Source organism: Manacus candei, unplaced genomic scaffold (genome assembly GCF_025592945.1).
Source record: "Manacus candei isolate 608988 ecotype Guabito, Panama unplaced genomic scaffold, ASM2559294v1 h1tg000053l, whole genome shotgun sequence".
NCBI classification, from domain to species: Eukaryota; Metazoa; Chordata; class Aves; order Passeriformes; family Pipridae; genus Manacus; species Manacus candei.
Window position 1 is genome coordinate 4,498,325 of NW_026138101.1, and position 27,644 is coordinate 4,525,968.

The following is a 27,644-nucleotide window of genomic DNA, read 5'->3' on the forward strand; positions in this document are numbered from 1 at the left end:
ACTGACAGGGGAACCTCTATCAGTATCTGAAAGGGAGAGTGTCAGAGGATGGAGCCAGGCTCTGCTTGGTGGTGCCCAGTAATAGGACAAGAGGAAACGGGCAGAAACTGATGCCCAGGAAGTTCCACCCGAACATGAGGAAGAACTTTACTGTGTGAGTGACTGCACACTGGGACAGATCACCCAGAAAAGGTGTGGAGCCTCCCTCACTGGGGCTACTCAAGAACCATGTGGACACAGTCTTGTGCCACTTGCTCTGGGGTGACCCTGCTGGAGCAGGGAGGTTGGACCAGATGACCCACTGGGGTCGCTTCCAAACTGACCCGTCCTGTCATTTTGTGGGATGTCCCCGGCACAGAAGTGTCCCCTCCCGGGACAGGGATGTCCCCGGCACAGGGGTGTACCCCGGGTCAGGGATGTCCCCGGCACAGGGGCCTCCCCCGGCTCAGGGGTGTCCCCGCCACAGGGCTGTCCCCTCCCTTCCCCTCCCCGGCTCCGCCGCTTCCGGTCCGTCACGTCCGCGGGAAGCGGAGCGCGGAGCGCGGAGCCGGCGCGGCCATGGCGGTGAGTGGGGCCCGGGAGAGCGGGGCCGGGCGGGCTCCGGGGACGCGCCTGACCGCCTCTCTTGGCTCCGCAGCCCAAGGGGAAGGCGGGCACCAAGGGCAAGAAGCAGATCTTCGAGGAGAACCGGGAGACGCTGCGCTTCTACCTCCGCATCATCCTGGGGGCCTCCGTGAGTGCGGCCGGGGGGGCCCCGGCGGGGCGCGGGGCCGGGCCGGGGTGGGCGGCGGGCAGACAGCCGAGCCGTGCTCTCTCCGCAGGCCATCTACGCCCTGGTGAACCTGGTCATCTTCTACCCCGCCGCCTCCGCCTGGACGTGGGTGAGCGCCGGGCACCGTCCCCTGCCCCGGCGGGGGCTCCTGGGCCCGGGCTCCCCCGAGGCCCGCGGGCCCCCGGCCGTGCCCTTTGCCGCTGACCGCCGTGTCCTCCTTGCAGCTCGCGTTCGCCTTCAGCTCGGTGGTCTACGGCACCAGCTACCGGTCCATGAACTCCATGGCAAAGCCGTCTTTCACAGACGATGGCAGCCTTGCTGACGGGGGAATTGACCTGAATATGGAGCAGGGGATGGCAGAGTGAGTGTCCACACCCGCACGAGTCCAGGTGAGCAGGACCTGCTGCCTGAGCGTGCGCGCAGAGCCAGGAGAGGCCCCGAGGAGAAGGCCAGGCCTCAGCTCCCGCCCCAGATTGCCCATGGTGTGGGCATGAGGGGAGCTGGAAGCCCGTAGCTGTATTTTCTGAGAGTGTACCCTAACTGCCCTGGTTATCTGAACACTTGGCTTGGCGTGCCCCAGTCAGGAGCTGCCACGTGGGTGTGTCAGCCTGGCACAGTCACTGTTCTTAGGGCTGAGGGGCAGAGGTAAGAGATCACAAAGGGTTCAGTGGGAGCAGTTTACGACCATCTTTCAGTGAAGAAACAGCCCTGACACTGTGCATGCTGCCGCAGCACAAAGCGATATATATTTTCTTTTTAAACCAGCACTGCAGGTGGTGCTTGGCAGAGCAGAAGGGCACGTGCTGGCTGCAAACTGGCCATGTCTTGAACTGTTCTACACACTGAAAATTCTCCCCTCTGTCTGAGCCAGCTCCTGTGACTTCCTCAGCCAATTCTGTCCCCTGTGCTTGTGCATTCCTCATGTCTGTCTGCAGACAGTGTTTGCCTGTCCAGTGTTCTTGGCGCTGCTGTAACTGGCCTTTCCTTGGTCAAGGGACACGTAACAGTAATTCCTGAGAAGTGCTGTTAGATAAAATAAGGAGACAGCAGTACTGGAACAGCAGAAATACCTCCTAGATTTACTTTTTTTCCACCAGTGAGCCTCAAACTAGTTACAGAAAACTGCCAGGTAGTTGTGGACACATGAGGCTTTGCTCTCTGTCCTCCCTGCCCTCAGCCTCTGTCTGTTGGTCCAGCCTCTGCTGGGGATCTTCAGCATGTGCTTAGTGAGGTACTGGGGTCCTTGGCCCTTCCCTCCCATATTCTTGTCCTACCATTCCGTGTTTACCTCCATCCTTCCCCTGCTGCCAGGCTTTTGAAGCAGCACAGTGGGGCCTTGTCTCCAGCTGAGCCATCTGTGTCACATGAGGTGTTCTCAGTGCTGGCAGGGCCACATATTGGTGTGTGTAGTTTTAACTTTTCCTAACGTAAGTTTGATTTTTGGCTGGGGATGTTATCAGCAGGCAGACCGACTTGGGGGGCACGGAACCTGCTGTCTGTGCACAGGGTGAGCTCACATCTTGTGTGTTAGTGGAGTGGCACCTTTTTGTACCTGCAGCAGGAGTGACTCATGTCTGGTGTAAGAGACTCAGCTGAGGGACGAGGTGGCCAGGAGGAGAGGGGGTTATTTCTAGTGTGACCTGTGATCTGGGTGCTTTACCCTCTCTTCATCCTATAGAGACTTCATTTTCCTGCTGGTCAGCCAGGTGTTTTTCTCCCACTTTCCACTGGTTTGGCTTTCTAGAGTGGAATTGCAAAATATTTTTAATACCTTTGTAGTGAAACAAAACGTGGGACAGTTGAGGAGGGAAAATACAGAAGTTTGATGTTTGTGGTTGTGAGAGACGCCCCTGGGAGTTGTGCAAGGCAGAGGGGGTGCCCCAATAACTGTCCTGTGTGTGTGTGATGGTGCTGCCAGGGGAAACGACTGACAGGATGTAGCACAGGGACCCCATTACCTGCTCTGAAAAGGTGACGAGTGCACTGCTGCAGTCCTGGTTGCAGATGTACTTCCCTTGGTATTGAGGCACTGAGGTTTTTCTGCCTGAGCAATTGGGCTGAGGTTTATGACACATTAAAATGAATTGATGCTTATCTGAGGCAGGGGTTGTGCAAAACACAGAGGAGGCAGAGCTGTAAGAACAAAACCTGCAGAGCTGAAGTTCCCATCCCTATCCTGTACCTCTAAATTACCTTTTTTGGGACCAGGGAACCACTCTAAGCTAGTGGTTACTTCAGAAAGAAGTGGATGTTTCCTGCCTCTCAGCTGAGCATGCTCCTTTGGAGGTACTCCTGCAATGCTGTGGCTTTGATGGTGTTTCTCTAGTGCTGTCTCTAACTGAAATGGATGCTTTGTGTTGCTCTGGGGTTGAGGAAGGCCCACCTTGCTGGTCTCTGGGAGAGCTGGGTTTGGTGGGAGCTCACCCCTCTGTGGCCTCTGGTGATGCCTGAGGTTACTGAACCTCCATGTCTTGTTGTAGAGCTGTTGGTGGTGGATTCTGCAGTGTCTTGAGTCGATGTTGTTTGTGGTCAGTTTGCTTTGCACTTTGCCATTGCCTTTGTTTTGTTGTCTGCAGTCTTGGATGTGACTGGAGAAATTCTTTCTCCAGCAGCTGATGATTTAACCAGAGTGAGAGTTGGTGTTTTTCTAACCCTTCATGGCACTCCCCGAGGCTTGTGTTGAAAAACTAATACCTGTTTACCTCTCCTGGGTGTCAGATCCCCTGAGGGTGGTGGTTGAGGCGTGGGTAGCTTGTTCCCTTCCACAGCTGCTCCCAGCTCTGCCTCAGGCTGGCATGGAAGATGCTGGAGTCAGATAAACAAGAGGGGAGGAGGAGCCAGTCTGTTGCTGTAGCTCAGCTTGCTGATGTGCTTGTCCTTTGGTGACCCTGAGTGTGTCTGTCAGCCTGTGAAATGGCACGGGGAAGATTCCTGGCTCCCTTCAGCACAGCCAGTCATGAGCAGCTATACTTTATGTCAAGATAGGTGTCAAATCAGCAGGTGCTGGCTGCTGTTTCAGCTGTAGGGCTGGGGGGCGGTTTTGTTGCTGGTTTCCATCCCCCGTCAATTCCTCAGCTTTCTCAATGGCCTTTTTTTTCAGAGGGAGCTCAGCTCTTTAACCCATCAGATTTTTTGTTGCTTGTTTACCGCTCAGATTCTTCTAGATAACTGTGTGTGCCAAAGCAGGGCAGTCCTTGGTTGGGTGGGGCAGGGTCACTCCCTGGAGGTGGTGCAGACAGGCTGGGTTGGCAGAGGAGCTGGCGTGGGCTGGAATGGAAGCTCAGTGCTTTGCTTTTCTTCCCTCAGGCACCTCAAGGATGTGATCCTGCTGACAGCTATAGTCCAAGTGCTGAGCTGCTTCTCACCCTACGTCTGGTACTTCTGGCTCTTGGTAAGCCCCAGCCACTGCTGTTTTCCTTCTTGCTCTGCACTGTCCTTGTCTTTCCCTGTCGTCAGGACTGAGGACGTTATTTATCCATTTCAATTCAGTGTCCTGTTTCAGGCCCAAGCTATTTTCTGATATGTTTTTTAAAAATGAGGCCATACATGGCAAAGAAGTCCTGATCCCTCTGGGTCAACCACACAAAAACTAGGCTGGCCTTTGCCTTTCCCTCTGGTCCTGTGAAAGGGCAACAAGAAACACGAGGCAGATCAAAGCTGTCTTTGAGCACAGAGCCTTTCTGTGACTGTAACAAACAGTGTTTCCTTTTGTTTGGCTTTCTCAGTCATTCAGCATGGACCAAGGCTGGACACTGTGCCTATTGGTAGATAAAATGCTGTAGGCATTGATTTCCCCTTAACAGGCCAAACTCTTTCTACTCCTGAAACATTTGTCATGTGCCTCCAGCTAAAGCTGCTTGTGCAGAAGGACAAAAAATCTCCAGTTGGTTAAAAAATCCCACAGTTGCTTTGAGGATATCACACAAAGGTACAGAAGGCAATTGTGGGAGAAGGAAAAGTCACCCCATTTCAGTCCTTGATCTCATTTCAATCCTCACCCACAAATTCCTCTCTAGCTGGCCTGGCAGAGGGCAGCCTAGACTTGGTTGTGCCCTGGAGACCATCTGGATCGCTTTTTTTTTTTTCTTTTTTTAAATTCAGAGCAATGTGGGTGTGTTTTCTGAAGGAAGGAGAGACGGAATGTCTGGGCAGTTGGATCCCTCTGGGTAATTCAGACCCGATGCTGGGATTTCCATATATGAAGCCTAAGAGCTGTATACGTATGCGAGTTCCTAAACGAAATGAAATGAAATCAGGCCGTTTATTTTGGCTGCCCACCACCACCTCTGATTTCCCTGCATCCTGAGGTGCCTCTGATCCAGCCTGTGGGGATACTCCAGCTCCTTTGTCTCCCTCAGCAGGACCAGCCAGTGCTGTCCCCAGAGTGACCGAGTTTGTGCCACGTGTGTTTTGCAGGCTCCGGGGCGCGCGCTCTACCTCCTCTGGGTGAACATCCTGGGGCCCTGGCTCACAGCAGAGGCCTCACCCACCGCCCAGGAGCCCAACGAGAAGAAGCAGCGCCGACAAGAACGCCGGCAGATGAAGCGTTTCTAGCCCTGGCCTGGGGGTAGATAACGTGATCTCTCATCTCCACGCTGTTGTTTCATCAGGGATGCGACCGAAACCAATCCAAAACCACCGCAGTAGCTCTCGCCCCTCTGCCACTGCTGCCATTCCGCTCGAAAGGCCGCAAGAGACTTCCCTTGGTTGGGTCTTGGTGCCGGCTGAGGCCTTGCTCCTTGGGATGACAAGGGGGGGGTGATGCTGGGATGTGTGTAAATACCTTTTTAAAGCAGTGCTGTATCGCGTTCGAGGTTGGGGAGTGCAATGTTGGAGGAAATAGTACATTAAAGAGCAGAGTCTAATTGACCGTGCTGGCAGTGCGTTCACGCAGGGGAGCTGTGAAAAATGTCAGCATATTCCTGGAGATCTGGACCAGAGGGAAGCAGAATCCCCAGGGACAAGTGCTTTCCTCCTTTTCCCAGGCTTGGTCTGTGCTGCCCTGCCTGCCTCAGCCTCTGCACCCTGTGGAGGAATTGCAGCTGCCCTGTGGGATCAGGAGCATGGGGGAGCTGGGGGTGTTGGGCACTGGGCTTGCAGCCAAACTTTATGCTTTTGAGATTGAGCCTGAGCTCTCTGGAGCCATAGACTGGCCTGTGCTACCTTTGCGGGAGCTCAGTGTGATGTAAGACAAGAAGCTGTGGGTTTGGTTTTTTTGTATTTTTTGGGGAGGGTTCTCCCAGGGGAGCCATGACTGCTGCAGAGTTCATGTGTTAGAGACCAGGGCAGTTTTTTTGTTTGCCTGCTTTGATTTATTGATGTTGTCCCTGCCCAGTATGTTGTTTTACAGACCCCAGTGACCCCTTCCTGCTCCTGACGCACCAGCTCAGACCACGCAGCTTTGCCTGTGCCAGTGAGATGCACAGTGGGTGCTCACAGTGGTGCCAGCCTGGTTTTTGATGCCATCCACAACCTTTTGCCCACACGTCTTTTCCATTACATCATCTTTATTACACGCTTTTGACTAACATCAAGCCCAGTCCCCACCCTGAGTCCTCAAAGCCAGGGTGGCTATAGTTGGGGTGCAGAGCTGGGCAGAGATTGGTATTTGGGGGATTAAAGTCCTTCCTCCTGCTGGTGGGGGGCGTGAGGGAAAGGGTAGGGAGCGGCAAAGGCATTCATGGGGAGATCTGTGCGTGCAGGCCAGCCCTTACTCCCTGCCAGGCACAGCCCAGAGCCCCCAGCCCTGGCTGCTGACCCCATGTCGGTGCCCCCACAGTGCTGGGAGCACTCCCGGGACCCTACGGAAACCCCCCCATTGCAACTCCCCCAGCACAGCCTTCTGCACTCGGGGACCAGCACATCACCCCAGCTCTGCCCTCCCTCCCCCTGAACGCTCTTCTCCAGCTCCCCAAAGCCACGTGGAGCTGCACAGCCGTCCCCAAAATACACAGGGACGATGTTGGGGGGGACACATCAACACTAACCACACCGGCCCTCGGCCGCGCTACCCTACACAGCGGTACATGCACAGCGGCCGCCCGGGCGCCCAGCTCGGGCTCTGCCCTCTCCTCCAGCCCCAGTAAATACCCAATAAATGGCACCAGTTACACCCTTGGGGTGCTGGTTTGGGGGATGCCCCTCAGTCAGGCAGCAGCTGCTCCAGTTCCTCCTCATTCAGGCCGTTGGTGGTGACAATGTGATCCAGCTGCTTCATGTACCGCTCCAGGTCCTGCATGAAATGGGGGATGCGGGCCTTCTCCAGGACCCCGAATTTCTTCAGCCGATTCACATCTTCATAGGAGACCTGATGGGAAGCAGGGAGACAGGGTCAGTCCCCTCCATTCCAAACCCTGGCAGTTGCCAAGGGGGCATCTGGCCCCCTTGCAGACCACCTGGTTCACCCCCCACCCCCCCCACTGCCCAAATATCCCTCCTGCCTGTGGTGAGGCAGCGGGAAAGCTGCTGGGGATGTGGGATTTGCAGGGATTTGTGGTTTTGGTAATTTTCTGTCACTGCAGGGCCAGGTGACAGCAGGACTGCTGTGGCTGAGGGCCAGCAAAGCTTAACCTGCTGGGTTAAGCCTCTTCCTGAAAGTCTCCCACAGAGGATTATGGATTGTCCTGTCCTTCCTTGCATCCTACCCAGCACTGCCTTTCCCTGCTCCACAGAGACCCGTAAGAGCAGGAAAAGGCAAAGAGTGGAAGGGCTGCCAGGCAAGGGCTGGGTTTTGGGAAGCCAGGGGATCAAGAGAGAGCCTGTGTGATCTTAGGAATGGGACTCTGGGATGAGCCACTCCCTGCTCCACCCTCACTCCCAGCCATTACCTTTCCAAGTGCAGCCAGCAGTGGGAAGTCGATGGTCTGCCGATGGCGCAGGATGCGGAGAATCCCGTCCAGGTAGACCTGGTCCTTACTGAAACAGCCTGGAAGAGCAGAAGGGGCCTGGGAGAGGGAGCCTGGCTTCCCACCACCCACCACTTCCCTGAATGTTTACTAACTGCAATAGAAAGAATGAGAGCACTGGACCACAAGTGTGCCAGGGCTCAGGACTGCTGGGTGCCAAGGGATGAGCACGGGGGAGGCAGCTGGGTGCAGCAAGAGCTCCCCCAACCTCACTGGGATGGTCTCACCCTTCTTCCAAAGTAATTTTTTTAATGGTAAAGCAGTGCAAGAATCCAAATGTATCCACAGGAATTCTCATTTTTCCTCTCCTTTGCTGCTTCCCCAGAAGCTTATGCAAGTCACTGCTATAGGACAAGTATAATCCCAGAGGAGAGCCGTGCTGGGGATGGGGAGGGATGTGAGGGAGGGTTGCCATGGCTACGTGTTGGGAGGAAGGGGTTAAAAGCAGAAGACTGGCAGGGTGGATTGTAAATTGCTCAAGTGACCTTGCACCTGGGAGTAACTCTTGATAAGCCTGTGAACAGCAGGCCAGTGATCCTCTGATCTTGTGTACCCTCTGCTTTGGGGATCCCCTGGTTAGTGAGGTAATGGAAATAAATTTACTCTTTGTGTTCCAGCCGCTGCCTGTGCCACCACTACAGGACTGGTGACGCTCAACCCACCCAGCAGCAGAACACAGCCCCCCGCTGGCTTTCCTTTAACAAAAAATACACAGAACCCCTCCCAAAACCCAAAGGCTCTGCACCCCCCTCGTGGTACCTGGCTGTGAGGTGTCAGTCTGGCCCCGCTTCGCCCGCACGCAGTACTCCCACCGGACCCCGGCGTCCTGGACGTACTGCTCCAGGTCCTGGAAGAGGGCGGAGAAGGAGAGGCGGCTGGCCCGCTCGATGGTGTAGTAGAGCAGGGCTGCCCGCCACAGGAAGGGTTGCTTGCGGAAGAGGACGCTGTGCAGGCTGGCCAAGCCTTCCTCCGTGGGGTTGGCGGGTTTCAGGCTGTACTGCTTGCGGCCCTCGGAGCTGTGCCAGGGCTGGCGGGTGTTGTTCACCCCCCGGATGTAGTGGGTGCCTGGGGAGGGGGGGGACAGGAGTGAGTGTGGTCACCCACAGCCTCCAAAAAGGCTCAGCTCCCACCCCCCCTGCCCCGAGTCGCTGGGGTTGGGTGCCAGCTTCAGTCTTGGCCGGTGATGATGCCGTGGGGCATCTGCTTGCTCTGGTACCCAGGAGGAGGCTAGGACATGGGTAAACAGGTGGGTGCCCAGCATGCCCTCCCTGCACACTGAGAGGGATGCAGGTGGCCTCAGCCCCTTCCAAAACCTGCCCAGGATGCCTCCTTACAGGACCTGTGGGTACCACCTTGCCCCAGGCCGTTCCCCCAAGGATGTTCACAACATCCCCCCTGCTGTGCCCCCCACCCAAAGCCACCTTCCCCCCCCCACTGACCTATCTCGTGGCGCAGCATCCCCTCCAGCCAGTGCTGCCGGGCTCCAGCCAGGTTGATGGCCAGTGTGGGCCTGCTGTCCTCCACCATCATCACCGCCTGGGACAGGAGGTCATCCGTGAGCTGCACCACCACCTGCAGAAGGAGGAGGAGGCAACTGCCATCAGCAGGGTCTTGGCTCTCAGCAGAGCCTGACATGGTGGCAGATGGTCAGAAAAAAGCCACTGACACCAGGGGTGGCACCGTTTGGCTCTGCCGCACCATCACCAGCATGTGCTGCAGCTCCCCAAAGGAACCACAGACAGCAGGAGCCACTGGGGGGGATAATGAGAGGAAAGAGATGATCCCATGCAGGGGATGAAATAGCTCCTTTAATCTCTTTACAGCCAATAAAGCTGAGCAGGCACTGTGGTGGCAGCGGGCAGCTGCTGAGCAACCTCCTCCAGCATCCCTCTGGCTCCAGCATTACCTCCACAGGCTTGTTCCCATGGGCTCCCCACAATTTTGTGGCCACACATGATAGGCATGCTCTGGAGACTTGCCTGGTCCCCCTTCTGCATCCCCACTGGTAGTGGGGATGGAGCACTAACTTTGGCCACCAAAACAATCCTGCTCTGAACACCCAACAGTGCCAACATTGTTATGTGTCCAACCTCTGCACCCCCCAAACAAACATCTCCTCAGGGGCTCAAGGCTCTGGCTCCATTTTCATGGACTCCCCTGCAGATTCTCCCCATTCAAGGCTCCAAAACATGAGCAGTGAGGATGGCTCCATGCCAGCCCACCCTCACAGAAGGAACCGTGTGTGCTGGCCATAATTCACAGCAGGGATGGGCATCACATGTGCAGGACTAGTCAGTATCTTTACACAAAAAAACCCAGCTATTTTGGGAAAACTGGCTGCTGCAAGCACTGGAGCCAAGAGAGCTGCTCTCCATGAACAGGAGTTAATGTGCAAACCAAGCAGCATTTTTTGACCACCCAACTTCAGACCTGCAGTGACTCAAAGCTGCAGCATGGCTGGAGATAGTCCCTGGGAGCTCTTGCATCCAAGGTTTGGCAGTGGCAATCCTAAGGACAGCAATCAAAACTGTTCCCCTACATACATATTAACTCTACAAACCATCTGTTATTTCACAGCTGACACTTTTCAGGATGAAAACATGTGCATGCATTACTAAGTGACAGTTCTTTCAATTAAAAAAAAAAAAAGAGAGGAGACTGAATTGGTTTGCTTTAAATCAGATTTATTATTAATGTTATTATTTATTATGAAAGCCAAAAGAGTAGCTTAACAGACTCCACTGCTGGGCAAATGAACAGCACAAAATACTTACAGCACAACTGCTTACCTGGATTAAAATACACCAGTGTGAAAAGGGATCCCTCCAATGCAGAGAAGAGACTTGCCAGTTCGCCTCTGACTCCTCACACAGAGCCAGGCACCCAGGAGCACTGGAAAGGGACTTCTGGCATTGCTGGAGAATGCAGCTTCACAAACACTGCCGTTCTGCTGCCTGCTGCAGCCCAGCCCATCCCACTGAGCAGCACCACTTGCCTTATTTCGGGACCCTCCAGCTTTGCTGATGTTGTTACAACCAGGGCTGTGACTCCTGCCAAAATCCTGCTCCTGCAGCAGCGCCAGCCCTCCAGGTCTGTGACCTCTCTTGCTCTGAGCAGCCTCCCCAGTGCATTCTCATGGCCCAATGAAGCTTCTGCTCAGCTTTCGTGGATTAAATGATGGAGAGAAAGCTCATCCCAAGGAACTGAGGGAAGGCTCCTGGTGGCCCCCACGGCACCGGAGCACAGGGTTCTGCCTCTCCCCAGGACGCCAGCACTGCTCGGGACCTCCGACACTGAGAAGGCAGCTCAGAGGTAGGGGGACACCACCGATGGGATCCCAGGAGACACCAGCTAGCGCTGTTTAGGCTGACAACATTCCACAACCCCAGGGATTACCATGCAGAACTTACCAACGGAGCCAGGTGTTTCTCTGCTGCAAGCTGTGAGCTCGCCAAAATCCATACGGAGACCTCCGAGCTCCGGCAGCGTCACCTCCGTCCTGAGGCAGAAGAAAAGCAGAAGAGCTTCAGGACCTGCAGCTTGGACCCCGAAAAAAGCAGCTTTTGAGGGCACAGAGTTTAATTACGGCACGAATACTTACCCAGGAGCGCTGCCTGCGGGATCCTTCCTGCCTTTGCCGATCGGTGACGGGGACACAGGGCAGCTGCCTGCAGTGGCTGCCACCAGCCTGGCCATGCTGCCTGCCAGGACTGACTGTGGGCAGGGACACACCAGCCGCTCGGTCTCTGGGCCTCGTGCTACCACCACATGAGTTTCTCCTTTTTTTTTTTTTTAAGCAAGCCATCGTGATTAGTTTGTACCAGGGAAGCAAAGGGCACGGCAGAACAGACAGGGCACAGATGGTGAAAGTCAGGAATCAAGAGATACAGGTGCAGGGAGAGAGATACACGCCTGGAACCACCCAGTTCCCCGACAGGGTGTGAAATTATCAGCGACGCAGAAGTTTCAGCAGGTTTTGTTCCTGCGCAGGGAGCGAGCTCTGCCAACGTCACTGCGTTGAGAGCAGGTGAAACCCTTCCCTCTTCCCTACCCCAGAGACATTCTAATGGATAGAAAGGAACAAACTAGTGCTTCAATTGTTTTAAAAGCACTTAGCAGAAGTCCCAGATAAAACAGCCCCGTATCTGGCACACCGATGTGCAAACACTGTGACTGAACCCTGCATTGCCCTGAGTTGGAAGGGACCCACAAGGTTCATCGAGTCCAAGTCCTAATAGCTCTGAGCAAAGGGAGAATTACACAGGGTTGGAAGGAAGCCACTTTACACCAGTATGTAAGAAAAAAAGATGGCTTTCTGCCCAGCCGGAGCCCAGTTAATGGAGAAGAGAATAGTTAAAACTGATCGATTAATAAAGCCAAGACGTAGAGCTCAACTAGCATGTCGTAAGTGCAGGTCTGTAAGACTGGCCATCTTTCTGTCTGGGTATCAAGACTGGTTCTGGGCACTTAAAGGCAGCTGAATTACAGGAAAAGATCTGCAGAAATCCTTTCTGTCCAAAGCAAAGGCTTAGGAGGTCAAGGTGCCAAATCCACATCACAGAGACACCCTCAGGAGGGATCAGGGCAAACCAAGGGTGCTGGAGGAGAAACATCCCCTGAGCAGGTGGGGCCTCAGGGGACCACTCATTCCCACTTTTGCAGGCATGGAATGCTCTGGGAACCACTGGGCAAGGTGATGCTTTGGAGAAATGCTCATCAACAACCCTGTTTGGAGATGGAGGTGAAAAATCAGAGGTAGGAAACACGGTCTGGCCAAGAGGCAGTGGTGAGGAAGCTGCCACGTCAGCCAGCACTGCATGAGCTCTGCCTTGCAGCCAACAGCCCAAGGTAGCCCTGCAAGCCAAACCACACAAAGCCAGGTCCAGAAATCCTTCTTAGCCCTTGAGTCCAGGACACTGGAACTATTTTGCCCACACCTTGCTGGCAGAAGGGGAAAAAAGAATGCCCCTTAAATGCAGCTGTGGGACATCCTGTCCTGGATGCTGCTGGGGGTGCAGAGAAACCAGGTTAAGAGATGCTGAACTCCCTGAGCTCTATCCCTCATGGCTACTGTTGCATCTTAACCACGTATTTCCCAGCCTTAAAACCCGAGCTTGGGGTTTCAAAGCACCATGACCCGGTATGTCTTGCAGGACAGCAGGAAATCTCTGCCCCTGGCTTTGCTTTTGGACACGTGGGCAAAGGCAGCTGTCGGAGACGTCTGCCATCCCACCGCCAACAGCAGATGACTTCCCCACAGTAATTGATGCCTCATGCACACAGCAAAAGGCTCCTGGCATGGCCACACAGACAAGCAGCAGCTCCCTCTTCTCTCTCAAGCATAAAAGGGAGATACATGTGGAAAAAAATCACAGGAAATTGGTGGGAAACCAGCACCCATGTCCCAATGCCAGGGTACAGAGAACACGGCCAAGCCGAAGAGGAAAGGACAGACACCACAGCTCAGAATAGAAAAATCTCCTCTTCGTAGCCAAAACATTTCTTAATCTGAGTGCTTTTTATCAGAAAATAAATATTTTGCTGTGGATTTACCTCTCCCACACAGCCTTCCTTCTGCATGTACTTTCGGATCACGGACCAGATCTGGCACTTGCTCAGCAGCCTCCCGCCCGTGGCGACCTCGAAGCTCTCGTAGGTCCCATACTTCTCCAGGACTGTACGGATGATCCTGATAGCCTGTTGCACACAGAAACAAAACATCAGTGCAAACATCCTCCCTGCTTAAAAACACGCCTTGAAATCCCACGTGCGATGAACCCAGAGGAGATAATCCCTGATTAACGCCTCTAAAACGAGAGGTGGTTCTGAGATACCTAAAAAAACAATGAGACTGACCCGGTTGGAGGTGGCCACCAGGATAGGCAGACACTTCACACAATCAGCATGACCCACAGCATGTTCTTTCTGCTTTTTGTCACCCTTGCAAGCATCTCCTGTGGGAACGGGGCCAAGCAGAAGTGAAATTGCGTCGTCCCAGCGTGGTTAAAGCCGTGATTATTTTCAATCTTTTCTGCTTTCAGTTCTTCTTTCAAACTCCGGTGCTTGCACAAAAGAGCTCCAGCTTCCCTGCTTGCTTTTTCACTCCAAGAGTTTCTCACTACAGCACTGAATTCCAAGCCTGGCACTGAATTCCAAGCCTGGCAGTAAGGTTGTGCATCACCCTCTGCAGTGGTGCTGCTCCAAACAAGGTCTCAGCACCACCAGCCTGCTGCACACCCAACAGCCTTCTAATAACAGCAGCACGTGCTCTGTTATTTGCATTAACATTTATGGAGCACCTATAAAACACGAACATTTATGAGCACATTTCCTCCCCCAAAAGTGTGTTCTCATTTTAGACATTTTCAAGCAATGACTTTCTCCGGCCATTGGAATATATATTAATATGTATTAATATTAGTATTATAGTAATATATATCCCAAAGCAGATGACAATGGCTTTCAACCAATTCTGGAAGCTTTCCAGCAGTTTTATTGCATCTGCAAACCTGGCTGAGCTGCTGCCAGGCTTCCCAGCCCAGGACCAAGTGCTGCTCTTGAGCAGTGGGTGTTTTACCTGCTCCTGCTGAGCAAACCCACTTTGCTCTCATATGGGCTTCAGGCAGCAGCCGGAGCCCCGTGGAGGACGTCCCATCCCTTCTCTCCTTCCTAAGGTCACCCAGGATCAGGAGATGGGTGCTCACCACCAGTATTCATCCAACACTCCATAAGACAAGAGGAAATGGCCTCAAGTTTTGCCAGGGGAGGCTTAGGTAGGATATCAGGGAAAATTTCTTCATGGAAACAGTTGTCAAACATTGGGACAGGCTGCCCAAGGGAGTGGTGGAGTCACCATCCCTGGTGGGATTTAAAAGACCTGTAGATGTGGCACTTGGGGACATGGCTTAGTGGTGGGATTGGCAATGTTGGGGTAATGGCTGAACTCGATCTCAAGGGTCTTGTCCCACCAAAACAACTCTATGATCCTAAAAGGAGCTTTGTGATCTGCATCTGGTGAGCAACCTCCTCTACCCCTGCAGAAGGTACTGATTTTCCTTCCCTGGGCAGTTTTTGCAGCTGTTCTTTATCTCAAGTCACTTACAGTGTTTTCCCAGGAGAAGTTGTGCTCGGGTTTTGTGTTCTGAGTTTTGTTTTGTTTTTTAGGTTAGGGGGGTTTTTTGGTATTTTTTTGCTCTGTTTGCTGAATGATCATGCTCATTTTTGCAGCACCACAAGATAACCTCCCATCGACCAAGGCAGAAAAAGGACCTTTTGTCCTCCCACCTCTGCTCAGCCACTTGCTCTCTCTCCTCCCAGGGGACCCAAAGCACCAAGCCAAGAGAAACCCAGCACAGCTGGTGCCCAGGAGTAAGACAACAAAGAGCACGCTCCTCCCCGAACTTCAGTGCACATCCTGGAGAGCAAAATTCCTGACATATCAGGTTCAGTGTTCTGAGCATCTCCAAATCAATGCACCCATATGCAGTGGGATAACAAATCCTCCAGCCCCAGCTCCGTGCTGGTGCTGCTCACATTCACGTGACAAACCAGGGATGTGATCTCCAGGGTGATGAGCCTCCACAGGCTGGAGGAATCCTCCTGGTTCATTTAATTTTTCTACTGAATAACCCCCTCCAGCACATGCAGAGCAGCTGGTGGAGCAGCTGGAGGCAGGGAGCTGGTGTTGGTTTGTCTGCTCATGTCCAAGGATGCTGACTTAGCAAAATGTCTCACTTATTTAAGCTCCATGATTAATGAAGGTCTTTGCAAATAAAAACAGTTTATAGCTAATAGTGAGCTGACAAGGAAGAAGGCTTCCCAAAATAAAAGAGACTGGAAGGAGGTCACTGCAGGGAAGAGCAAAGGAACAGTGACATGAATACTGTCCCATCACACGGACACAGGAGAACTCAGAGAAACATTGGCAGAGACACTCAACACTTAATGCCCTTGCAAAATGTTTTAGGATCCACGATGAGACCATTTACAGTGGTTACAAGCTCTTAATTCCATTCATTCAAAGTACTGCCCAGAGAAAAAATAATCTCGATTATTCGTCTTTTACCATGCTGTAAGTCCACTGCACCAAAAGAGAAAGCACGGGGGGAATATAGCTCTGAGCAACTCATTTTACTGCATGACTCAGGGAAAGAAACAGCACTGAAACACAGGAGGGAAATGCAAAAAAGCCAGCGAGGTCTTTGCAGGAGTTGGAGAGTCTTCCCTGCAACAGCCTTGCTGGCACCAGTTTATCTGGGGCAGAGGTATGGCAGGCACTGGGAATGATGAACTGCTTAGAAAGCTGTTTACAGAAAGGGCCTGAATCATCCGGATAATAATCCAGGCAGAGACATGGGCAGTGATGCAGGAATAAGTAAACATTCAAAAAGCAATAAATAAATCAGCAAAGAAGTTGTTATTTGAACAAATCGCTCCCGACTGGGAGGTGCAAAGAAACAGCTCTGGTGTGCCAGTTGGAATTCAGGATCAGAGGTTTTTATCTGTTCCCTTGTTTGTGTGGCAGAAAGGATGCTCTTCCCAGAGGCAGGATGCTCACCCCTGGGAGCAAACTGGTTTTGGGGTGCCAAGCATGGAGCAGCTGCACTCCCTGCATCCTGGAAAGGCTCATTGGTGGGCAGAGCACTCTGAAAGCATGCTCCTGACTCTTTCCTCCTGTTGAATGACCAGGAGCTGTTTGCTCAGTGCTATGCCCACGGCAGAGAGCGAGTTGGGAATATTTCAGTAGTGGAAACACAGACACAGTTACACAAAATCATACAGACTTCTTAAGCAGAGTCTACACCAACTAATATCATTAATGACTGTATTTGCTGATGCCTTAAGGATGCTGCCACAATCTTTAGGCCTTCCACAAAACAAGCCAGACTTAACCACCAGGACATTCAGGCTAAGGACCACTTCCCACACTGTCACACACATGCTCCAGATCCTTGGCTGCTATTTCTACAGCAACAAGTGCAAAAACACAAAAGCAAGGTGCCCCTGATGGAGCACAGCTCCCAACCTAAGCAGGAGACAGTTTGATCATAGAATCACAGACTGGTTTGGATGGAAAGTGACCTTAAAGATTGTCTAGTTCCAACCCCCCATCCATGGGCAGGGACAGCTTCCAGGCTGCTCAAAGCCTCATCCAACTTGGCCAACACTGGCAGCATCAAGCAGCACCAGTATGACCAGCACCCACATCACCCACAGAGCAGGAACTATTCCTGCAGGTAGGTGAGGTAACTAAAAACAGGTTTAAGAAATCACAGGGTGAGTGTGCTGAAGGCAGGATACAAAAGCAGTTGAGGGGAGCAGGATCAGGCAGCAGCTGGGAAGGAAAGCAGGCTGTGAGGTTTCACATGGGCAAGGGGGAATGGCTTTGATTTGACAGAAGAGTGGGTTTAGGTTGGACATAAGGAGAAATTCTTCGCTGTGAGGGTGGTGAGGCACTGGCACAGATTTCCCAGAGAAGCTGTGGATGCACCATCCCTGGAAGAGTCCAAGGCCAGGTTGGATGGGACTTGGAGCAACCCGGTCTAGCGCAAGATGTCACTGCCCATGGCTGGAGGTGGGGTCTTTAAGATCCCTTCTATCCCAAACCATTCCAGGATTCTGTGAGCGTGGAGCAGCGCCTGGCCGGCCCCACCACGGAGCGGTCCCACCATGATACATCCCGGCGGCACGTGGGTACCCACACCCTCTCGCGGAAAATGTGGCGAGCCGGAGTCCCCCCGTTCCTTCTCCTCCTCCCCCCAGGCCGAGCATCCCTCCCCGCCTCACCTGAGTCACGAAGCGGTCGGAGGCGGCCCCGTACTTGTCCAGGACGGCGGCGGGCACCGGCTCCGCGTACTCGAACTGCGGGTCGTAGGCGAAGCTGGCGCGGAAGAACCGCTCCCGCTCCGCCTCCACGTTGCGCGGCCGCAGCGCCACGAGCAGGCAGGGGCTGCTGCGGCGCCCGCCGCCCTCCTCGCCGCGGCCCCGCGCGATGTGCGGCAGCGAGGCGGCGGCCCGCAGCCCCCCGCGCCCCGCCGCGCCCTCCCCGCGCCGCGTCCCGGCGCCGGTCTCCGAGAGCCGGCGGGTCCCCCGCGGGCAGCGCGGCGCGGGGGGCGGCGGCGGCGACGGGCAAGGGCAGAGCGGGGCGCCGTGTCCCGGCCCGCCCGCCGCCCCGGAGCCCATCGCCCCCGCGCCCATGGCCGCGGCCTCCAGCGCGGCCGCTGCGGGGCTGAGCCGGCCCCGCGCCCCGCCCCGCCCCGCCCCGGGCACGCACCGCCCGCCGCCAATCGGGGACGGGGACGGAGCGGGGACAAGGCGGACACACGGCGGGGACAGAGCGGGGACAGAGCGGGCACGGCGGCATCGCCGGGCACGGCGGGTCACCAACCCCGGCAGTATCGCCAAATCCGGCAGTATCGCCAACCCCAACTGTATCACGACATTTGTATTGCCAGCCCCGGCAGCATCGCCACGCTGCTTCAGTCACCAGCCTAAGGGTGCTGCATTGCTAACCCTGGTTGTGCCACCAGCCCCGGCTGCATCACCATCCCCGGGTGCATCACCGGTCCCAGTTGCTTTTCCAAGGCCAGTCATGTTTCCATCCCAGTTGCTTTCCTAGCACCAGTTGCATCATCAAGCCCCAGTAACATCACCAACCCCGGTTCTGTCACACACTCCAGCCACATTGTCACCGGGACCATGTTGCCAGCCCTGGCTGTGTTGCCAGCCCCAGCTGCATCACTGACCATGTGTTTTCTCCCAAACTCCTGGCTCCTGAGGTGCCTGTGGGCAGTGAGAACCTCACTTTTTGCTTATGGCTGGCTTCACTACCCTGCTGTGAAGGACAAGGCAGGTTCAGCATGCAGAAGCAAGGTGTGTTTATTATGTTGTAAATCTGCTGATTCTGAGTTGGTCTTGCCCGAGGAGCCTAGCTCACTGCTCTTGTAAGCCATACCTGCTGTGCCACCCCTGTGCCACCTCCGTGATCACCCCAGTAAGTCAGAGCCTGCTCTCATTGTCCCAGGTGAGCAGGGGCTCCAGGTGAGCACCGTGGGCTCCACAGCCTCTAAAGTGCCTAAATATGGCTTGCTAGCGAGAAGGGCTTGTGCATACGCTGGAATTCACGAGTGTGATGTTAATGAGCTGGCAGCATGGTTAATTATCCACCCACTAGTGGGAGGTGACAAGCCTCTGAAATATAATTAGTCACCGTTCCCTAAAGAAAAACCAATCAGTGTGGAAGTGGGTGCCAGCCCATCCACCTGAGCTGTTGGTCTTGCTCACTTTCCTTCCAAACTCAGCTCCGAGTCCTTTGCTCCCCTGCATGGCAGTTTGTGGTGGCCACCATCATGGAGGGAAGCTGGCCCTCACTCCTTTCAGTTCTTTTTAGGCTCCTTAAGGACCTTGTACCCAGGTGAGTTCTTCCCCCCCTTCCCAGCCTCTGGGTTGGATCTCACTTCCCCTGTCTGGCCCTGCTCCTGTTGGCTCCCCAGCAGGATTTCGTTGATGTAACTGAGCGTCAGGTTGCTGAAGACCATGTTAAAGTGGTGGGCACCTCGCAGCTCCTGGACATGCACCTTCTGCTTCTGCTGGTCGCGCCACCTCTTGCACAGCTCCAAACTGCGTGTGTTGATGCTGTCGTCCCCGTCACCATAAATTATGTCCACGGGGTCCTCGTAAGGGAAACGCTCGTCATACACGTAAGTCTCTGCTGTGGGGAAGCCTGTGCCATAGAGGCAGTACGTGTCCACCCCAGGAGGGGGTAAGTCCTTCAGCAAGTCCTTCATGTCCTCCCACATGTACCAGCCATCCTCCAGGTTGACGTCGGTGAAGAAGCGTTGGTAGTCCCGGTAGGTGTAGTTGTAGGAGGGTGTGGAGATGAAAACGTGGTTCTCGGGCCAGGCCAGGGTGGTTGGGAACATCCAGGGGTTGGTGGTGGTCATGCGCTGCTCCTCACGCAGCTTGATGTTGGACATGAGTGGGATGCCCTGATTGTCACCTGTGGGACACACAAGGGCTCATTAGAAACAGCAACACAATCCACCCTCACAGATGGAGCCTTTGGGATCAGCCCTTCCCAACAGTGACACATGACTGTCCCCTGGCCAGATCCAGCTCAGCTCTTCCTCTCCTTACCCCTACTCTGCTCGTGATCATATGTCCTCTCCTCACCCCTCTGGCTACAGCTATCCAGAGCAGCCTTCCAAACTCTTCTCTCCACATCTCGAGCTGTTTGGAGGGGCTGAGCATAGACAAACCTGGACGTGTGATGGCCCAGAACAACCCAGCCCTGAACTTCCCCTGTAACCCCAGCACCTCCCCTCCTACCTGCAGGGACAGGAGTGAGCTGAGCCCGACAGTGGGTGGCCAACCTGCATGTCTCCTGCAAGCCTTGGCATTGTGTCTGGAGCCCTAAGACCATGGAATGAACCCAGATGACCTTAAAAAAACCTCTGGCTCTTGTGGAAACAGAGGAAAATATGAGCAGGTGACTTGAGGGTGATGCAAGGGGCCAGATACTTAAACCTCCAAGCACATGATTCTTATTCCCATGCATTTTTGGAGGCTCAGCTTGTGACTTGTGGATATTCTGGGCTGTCGGCATTAGGCAAGTGACTGTGGCTTTCTGGGCTGCAAAGAGGCTAAAGAGGAACTAGGTCCCCCACCTCTTCCACCACTGTGTCTTTTCCCTGCCCATCCTTTCTACTTCTGCAGGAGGGAAAGAAAACAGAGAGGTGGCTGCACGCGAGGAGTCACCCACCGGATGCCAGGATACGGAGGGGCTTCACAGACCCTCCCCAGGGGGCACCGAGGGAGATGAATCCCCCAATGTACTGATCTTTCCAGGCCTGTGTCTGCTGCAGCAGGAAGTAGAGGACATGCAGGTTGCCCATGCTGTGCCCAATGAGGAAGACGCCTCTCTGGTACTCGTCGTGCATCTCCTCGATCAGCGCCTTCAGGTTCTGGAAGTACTCGGGCTGGTCCTCTGTGGACAAGAGGGGAGCATGATGGCATGAGGCTTATCCTGCTTCCCTCCCTACACAGAGGGCCTGGCCACAACCCCCAGACTTACGGGGTCCAACCCTCCAGTCGTAGGGGGCTGCCCGAACCGTCTGGTCCCTCACGTAGCCGTTGTTCACCAGGTTCTGCACCAGCGTGTGCAGGTAACCTGCAGGCAGAGAGAACAGGTGGGAATTAGGTCTGTGGTCTTCTCTTGTCAACCTTTTTCCATCCTGGTCCTGGTCACAACCAAAATGTTTTCTGGTAAGCCCTGTAGCTTGGTGGCCCCAGCCAGACGTAGTGGCTCTGTGCATCCCATTGTGTACTGGGGTCAAGAACGGGGTGGTCCCTGCTGGGATTCACAGGGAGCGTGTCCCCAAGGCTAATGTCCCTCATTCCCAGAGACCTGGGCTCTCTGCAGAACCAGTCCCTGCTGGAGACATGGGGACACCTCCCCATTTGCAGGGAGCACCTGGGATCCCCAGACACCCCTCGCTTCTCCTCTCACCTGCCAGCTTGCTCTGATCCAGGTATTCCACAGAATAGGTCTTGCCAAATCCAGGCACGCGGATATGCACCCCTGGGGCGTTGGACATTTTCCGAGAGGTTCGGTTGTACACCACCCTGCAGGGACAGGACAGGAGGCAGCAGAAGAGCCATGGCCCCATGGGGACATGGGGCTGGGGTGGAGATCACTGGCTGGCAGCTGGGACCTCAGGGGCTGTTTCCGAGCCTTGTGCGGATGGGGAGGTGGACTGGTGCCCAGCCAGTGTCCATGTCTCTCGCCTGGTATCCCGGGACAGGAGGCTCTGATGGAGCAGGCTGCAGCAACCCTCTCACCCTGTGGCCCTGGGCAGGGTGGCAGCATCTCCAGTGGGTGCTCAGGACAATCTGGCTGGGTATGAGCACATGGCAGGAATGTGGGAAAGGGACAGGAAGTTGGAGCCAGATAGTTGTGTTCCCAAACAATCCCATGGTCCTCCCGTGTTATTCTGTGTGGGCTCAACCATGGCCAGGGGGAGGAGAGGGGAGGGAGATCCTTGGTAGGTCATTTCCCCAGGGAGCTCCCAGGGTAGGGTTGAGTGGTACCTGGTGTTATCAATCCAGCAGTCAACCCCCACTGGCAGGAAGGTGTTGAGGTTGAGCCAGATGGTGAAATAATCCTCTGTTTTGCGGTAGCACATCCAGTTCACCACATCCGGCTTGTCCAGCTTGGCTTCCAGCTGGTTCCCAAGGCACCCGGGCACTGGAGGCACCACAGAGGGAGAGCAGAGCAAGCTACAGGCCCCATCCCACTGGCCCCGTGGTGCTGCCCACACAGCTCTTGCCCTGGTTCCCCAGGAAAGGTTTCCCTGGGGCTGCCCAGCTGAGGATGGCTGGGCACCTGCAGGAGCTGCATCCCTGGAGAACAGCCCACTCTGCACAGGATCGAGGGTGCTCAGAGCAGAGATGTAGGGTGAGCATGAAAGCAGGGCTAAAAATGCATCCTCAGGGGCCCCTCAAGCTGCCTGTCCCATGAGGTGACCCCCACAGCTGCCACCCTTGGCCCAAATGTGCCAGTCCCCACCAGCACAAAGCATTTTGGATTATTCTCCCTGCCTGGCTGGGTTTCCACCCTCCTCTCCTCCCTGCAGCCTAGAGGAAGGAGTCAGTCTGCTTGGCTCTGCCCATCCCTACTGCATTCCTGGAACCTCGTCCTGGGATAGTGGGACAGCTCAGGGATGCAGAGTTCCCAGGGAGATGAAAGTCCCAGCGCTGGCTCCAGAGACCCATGCACTGTTTTCCTGAACTTTAAACCCTCCAAACAGACTGAACAAGGTCTCTGAAATGGTTTGGTGCTGAGCAGAACTGTACTCTGCAGGAATTCAGTGGGAATAGTGTGTGAGGGAAACACGGTGCAGCTTTAAGCAAGTTCACTTGTGTGACCTGGGCTCCCTCGATGGAGGATGACAGTCACCAGGGTGTTTGGTCTGCTCTGGGAGCTTCAGTGTGGCTCCCAGCAGGCATGGGATACCCATCCCAGTGCCACCCTGACTGATATGCCTGTGCTGGGATCAGACACCATGGAGAGCTTTCCCAGCCGGTGTGCAGGAGCCAAGAGCCAGCTCCTGGTGCCAGCACTGACCGTGAGGGTGAGGACAAAAGGTGAAGGGACTGCAGGGGACAGTGAACTTGGTCAGATGGGAACACCAGGTGATTCCATGGCCCCAGCAGGTCCAAGGACTTGCCCACAATACACAGCTGAGGTTGGTGTTGATCTTCAATGCCAAGGGCACGGCTGCAGCCTCTGAAAGCCTCGTGCCATGCAAGAGGCGAAGGAGATGTAGCAGTTACCTCACTCAACCTGCTTCACAGCTCCCATCCTGTGGCATGTCCCCAGGGATATAGGGAGGGTCTAAATCCTGTTTTCAAAGCACCTGATTTGAGATCAGGCCATCCAGTGGTCCCTGGTGTAGAGAGAGCCCAGGCAGAGGGGATCTTCCTGGTCAGCAAGAGGAGGGGGACCACGAGCTGCTCTGATGGCTCCTAAGGTGCACAGCCAGCACCCCCCCACCCCTGGCACACAGCCCTGAGCTCTGCCTCCCCTTCCAGAGGACATTAGGTAATTATTAAGGGAGTTCCTGTGGGGGCGGAGGGGTTATCGTCGGTCCCAAGGGCACCGGGGGCTTCCGGGACGCCCAGCCCCGGGGGATGGGTTACTTGAGGAAGCTGAGCAGCACATGGGGCAGCCAGATCCAGATGGGCATGGGGCAGGCCCTGGGGCTGGCACTGGGGGACAAGAGGAGATGCTCCGACCACCACAGGTAATCCTGAAAAAAGGCACCTGGTGACAGCAACCCGGGTCTACTGGGCACCCCAGGACAACCAGTCCCAGGACATGGGGGATCCAGACACTGTTCCCTGCTGCCTGATGCCTCTGGGAGGGGAGTTTGCAGGGTCAGCCCTTGGCATTGCAGCAGGGAGGGATCTTCTGCTTTTTCTCTTCTCTTTTTTAAGGGGAAACTTGGCATGATTCAAGAAAAAGGAGGAAAAAAATCCAACTCTGTTCAGCAGAGGTTTCATGGCAAAACCTGAGCTCAGGTCCCTGGCAATGGCACAGGGGCAAAGGAAGGCAGAACCGTGCAGGACAGAGGTACCAGCAGGTGGTAGCTGCTCACACCTCCCTGAGGCGATACCCCCACCGCTCCCTTCACCTTCCTGTGCCCCTTTTCCTGCTGGCTTGTCCCCAGGCAGGGTTGACATTGGGTGGGATGTGAGATGGATGCCCTTTTGCAGCAACAGAGGAGGACTTAGCCATCACCAGGGAATGGGAGAAGAACACAGGATGGGGTGGGCTGCAGGGGAGTGGATGCACCCACTGCACCAGCAGCAGCCGCTCTGGGAAGTGGCAGAGAAGGATATGCTGCAGCCCCTGTCCCTATGCCAGCAAAGTTCCCCCAGACCCAAGCAAACTCTCTGGATCAGATGTGAGACAACAGAGCCCCATTTGCTTTCTGAGGTGCCCAGCCTATCCCCTCAGCTCCAGAAAGCTCTGTCTGGGTACGGCCAGCCCTGTGTCCCTATCCCGGTGAATGGGAGGGGACTGAGGAGCAGTGTGTCACCCCCCCCCTTCCTTGGTGGCTCCAACTCCAGATAGCCAAGAGCCATCGCGGCCAAAATCCACCGGGTCACAGGCAGCACAGCACCCCAACCTCACTGTCTGCTCTGGGGGGCTGCACAGCACCCACGGTGCCCACCCACACCCCACATGCCACCCGCGCTGGTGTGACCTTACCGAGCACCACGGGAGGTGTGCTGTTGGTCGGGGGAGCTTCTGGGGTGGTGGTGGGTGGAAAGAGGACATTGAAGAGCCAGAACTGGGACGTGGGCTGCAGGAGCAGCAACAGCGTCAGCAGCGCGAGCCCGGCGCCGCTGCTCCCCATGGCAGGCTCGGCCGGGATCCTCCGGACGGCTCCAGGCAAAACAGCCTTTTATAATTTTTACGCAGGTCCAGCCAAGAGGCACCCGGGCTGCAGGGGAGGGGAGAGCTGCAAGGGGCTGGCCGTGAGGAGGAGGAGGGACGGGGAGGGACGAAGGATTGGCCTTATGGACAACCCATGCCCTGCCAAAGCCAGTCCAGTGGTGCCCAGAGGCTCTTCGTGCCCCGGGAGCCCTGCTCGGGGGTACCACGCATTGAGCAACTTCCCAGTGCCTCAGTGTCCCTCAGCCCTGTGCTGGGGTAGTGGCTGCCACATTCTATCCTCTGAATGGTGCTCTGGGGGCAACCCCACAGGGCTGCCCAGGGCTGCTCCCTCCCTGCCTGGGGGAATACAGCCCCTCTCTGCTCCCTCTGCCCTTGGCAGGGGATGCTGGTGCTGCCAACATGGCCAGGTGGACACCCAGACACCTGGGAAAAGATAGTGGGGTTGGGACAAGTGAAGACACATCTGAGCAGCCCCTTGTGTCAAATGGCAGCACCACATTCCCCAGTGCCATTCCATGCACTGCCCCTGCCCTGTAACCCCCTGCCCGGGCTGGCCCATGCAGCATCCTCCCAGCATCCCCCTGAAGGCACTTGGCCCTGGGACCCCACAGCTTCTGGCTGCTGCAGGCTCCAGATCCCCACAGGTGCCCACTCAGTGCCAGCCCCAGATGGGGGAGCCCCTGCAGCCCCAACCTCCATGGGCAGGGCTCCAGGTGGCCCTGCCTGCACTGGGGACGGGGAACCCTCAGGAGCCAGTGATGCTCAGGCTGGAAGGGACCTTAAAGTTCATCTCATTCCAAACCTCTGCCATCAGCAGGGCCACCTCTCACTATACCAGGTTGCTCCAAGCCCCACCCAACCTGGCCTTGAACAGGGATGGGGCAAAATCATACTCTCTGGCTGAGGGGAAATTGTTTTCTTCCTCCCAGGGAAGAGCGAGGTGGGATGGGTCTGCGTAGGGCTGGAGGGCACTCGTGGGTGGGCTGGACTGGCAGGGTGGGTTCCCTGAGGGGCAGAGGGGTCCCATCCTGCACTACGGGCAGAAAGGGCAAGAGAATATGTGGGGCGGCCATTGGGTGCCCATCCGAGCTCACGGTTCCTCCGAGGGCTCCGTGTCTCTGTAACCCAACTCCTCGCAGCCGCCTCCCTCCCACCTTACCCCACTCCTGCAAAAGCGCTGCTGGCGCTCGGACCCGAACCGAGGTTGCTGCAGCCCCAGAGCACGGACCCCAAACCCCTGTGCGATCCCAACCCCAGAGCACGGACCCCAAACCCCTGTGCGATCCCAGCCCCAGAGCACGGACCCCAACCCCCTGTGCGATCCCAGCCCCGAGCGGGGACCCCCCGGCGCAGAGTACGGCTCCCGTACGGTCACATCCCCTCCCCGCTCCCCTCCCACGGCAGGACCCTCCCGCCTCCCTCTGGGAGCTCCGGGGAGCGGCGGAGGTTTTACAGCCGCTCCCGCATCATCCCGCTCCCCTCCCTGCCAGTGCATCCCTACGGCATCGCATCTTCCCAGGGCGCATCCCCAGGATGCCGGATCAGTGCCCGCGGGATTCCCGGGAGCCGGGTGTTCAGCCCGGTGTGCGCTGGCAGCCTCGCTGGGGTGCTGTGGGGGTGGGAGAGGTCAAAGCAGGTCCCCACACCGTCCTTCCAAACGCTGCAGCGAAGTGGGGTCCCCCCTGCCTGTCCTGGACATCCCCCCAGACCCCAGACAGGAGCCTGGATAGCTCAGTTGGGAGAGCATCAGACTTTTAATCTGAGGGTCCAGGGTTCAAGCCCCTGTTCAGGCGGTGGCTTTATCCTTTAGGAGCCCGTGGGCAGGGGCGGCATCTCCTCCTGCTGGGACAGTCCCTCCTAGGGGGCATGAAGTGGGAGACTGTTTCCCCTGCTCCCACTCTCACTGAAGGGTGCTCAGGAGCCCAAACCGACATCTTGAGGCAGTTTCCTCAAAGTTTGGGCTCCTGTTGGCACCTGCTTTTTCTGCATGACAAGCAGGGACTGGAGCATCTCTCCTGGGAGGGAAGCCAAGCTCTGCTCAGTGGTGCCCAGCACCAACACCAGAGGCCATGGACACACACTGGAACACAGGAGGCTCCATCTGAACATCAGGAGACACTTTTAACTATGAGGGTGACTATTTTCCCAGTAGAGCCCTACATTGTTTTAAGGGGAGATGGTTCATATGAGACCAGAGGCTGCACCAACCCATGGGGCCACCACACTGCCTCAGCTGAGCCCTGGACTGCACCGTAGGTGTACAGACACTTCAGGTTATTTTTGCAAAATACAAACTCCTTTAACAGAAAACCAAAGGAATTTTGGATGAAAAATATCCCCCTTAGGATTTTTGACATTTTTCAACCTGAATATACATCAGTAACTCAAGCACAGTACATTGTTCTTCAGGCAAGTTTAGTGGCCTTACACCCCACACTGACTTTCTGGGGGAAAAAAAATAAAAGAGGAATGGAGAAGTTATGTATTTCCTTGTGTTTCTGCTTCTCAGCTGGGTAAAAGCAGGGCAGGCACTGCTGCTGCTAAAGGAAAACTTCTCCAGATGTGTGTTTCTTCCTTACGTATAATCTTTAAAAGGGAAAATGCTTTTCAAGCTTTCCCTGAGTAAGGAAAACACGTTTTCACTAAATGAAGGTTGGAGGAGTGCGAAGTTGTGCAAGTAGTGCCCTACAAACAGTAAATCCTAACGGTAAATGCACAATGATTTTTTTTTTCTCCCTCCATTTCTTGCTCTGGATAAGTTACAACATAAAATAAATTCATTTTGTGCAATAAAAAAAATCCTCCCTCTCCCTTTCCCAAGCACAAGCCCTGCCGACACCTGAGCCCATCTGACTGAGTGCTGCTTTCAGGTACCCCCACAGTGGTGAATAAGCCGAGACCCACTGCTTGGGTGGGTGTCTTCTTCACCACCAGCCTGTGCCATACCTTTTGTGATTTCTCTTCTGAAAGCTGCCGTCCAGAGTGAGTTCTGCATGGCTGTCAG

The 27,644-nt window shown here is 55.4% G+C and overlaps 3 protein-coding genes and 1 non-coding gene across 4 annotated transcripts; 2 read left to right on the top strand and 2 right to left on the bottom strand.

The window, feature by feature from the left end:
* The first annotated feature begins 464 nt into the window (after positions 1–464).
* Positions 465–5,642, top strand: TMEM208 (transmembrane protein 208). The gene is made up of 6 exons (XM_051802003.1): positions 465–564; positions 638–733; positions 822–881; positions 997–1,133; positions 4,079–4,163; positions 5,189–5,642. Exons 1-6 carry the CDS (start codon positions 559–561, stop codon positions 5,324–5,326), a joined length of 522 nt encoding a protein of 173 aa, XP_051657963.1. The 5' UTR covers positions 465–558; the 3' UTR covers positions 5,327–5,642.
* Positions 5,643–6,261: 619 nt separating this feature from the next.
* MATCAP1 (microtubule associated tyrosine carboxypeptidase 1) lies at positions 6,262–17,889 on the bottom strand. Its single transcript, XM_051801998.1, has 6 exons — positions 17,464–17,889; positions 13,231–13,374; positions 9,117–9,249; positions 8,437–8,742; positions 7,600–7,697; positions 6,262–7,079 (listed from the first exon to the last, which is right to left on the bottom strand). The coding sequence occupies exons 1-6, from the start codon at positions 17,872–17,874 to the stop codon at positions 6,915–6,917; spliced, it is 1,257 nt and encodes a 418-aa protein (XP_051657958.1). The 5' UTR covers positions 17,875–17,889; the 3' UTR covers positions 6,262–6,914.
* A 648-nt stretch (positions 17,890–18,537) lies between these two features.
* On the bottom strand, positions 18,538–24,695 carry LCAT (lecithin-cholesterol acyltransferase). The gene is made up of 6 exons (XM_051801979.1): positions 24,452–24,695; positions 21,766–21,922; positions 21,185–21,300; positions 20,750–20,845; positions 20,438–20,662; positions 18,538–19,675 (listed from the first exon to the last, which is right to left on the bottom strand). The coding sequence occupies exons 1-6, from the start codon at positions 24,597–24,599 to the stop codon at positions 19,053–19,055; spliced, it is 1,365 nt and encodes a 454-aa protein (XP_051657939.1). The 5' UTR covers positions 24,600–24,695; the 3' UTR covers positions 18,538–19,052.
* A 1,665-nt stretch (positions 24,696–26,360) lies between these two features.
* On the top strand, positions 26,361–26,433 carry TRNAK-UUU (transfer RNA lysine (anticodon UUU)). The gene has a single exon. It is a non-coding gene; the product is annotated as a tRNA-Lys (tRNA).
* The last annotated feature ends 1,211 nt before the right edge of the window (positions 26,434–27,644 follow it).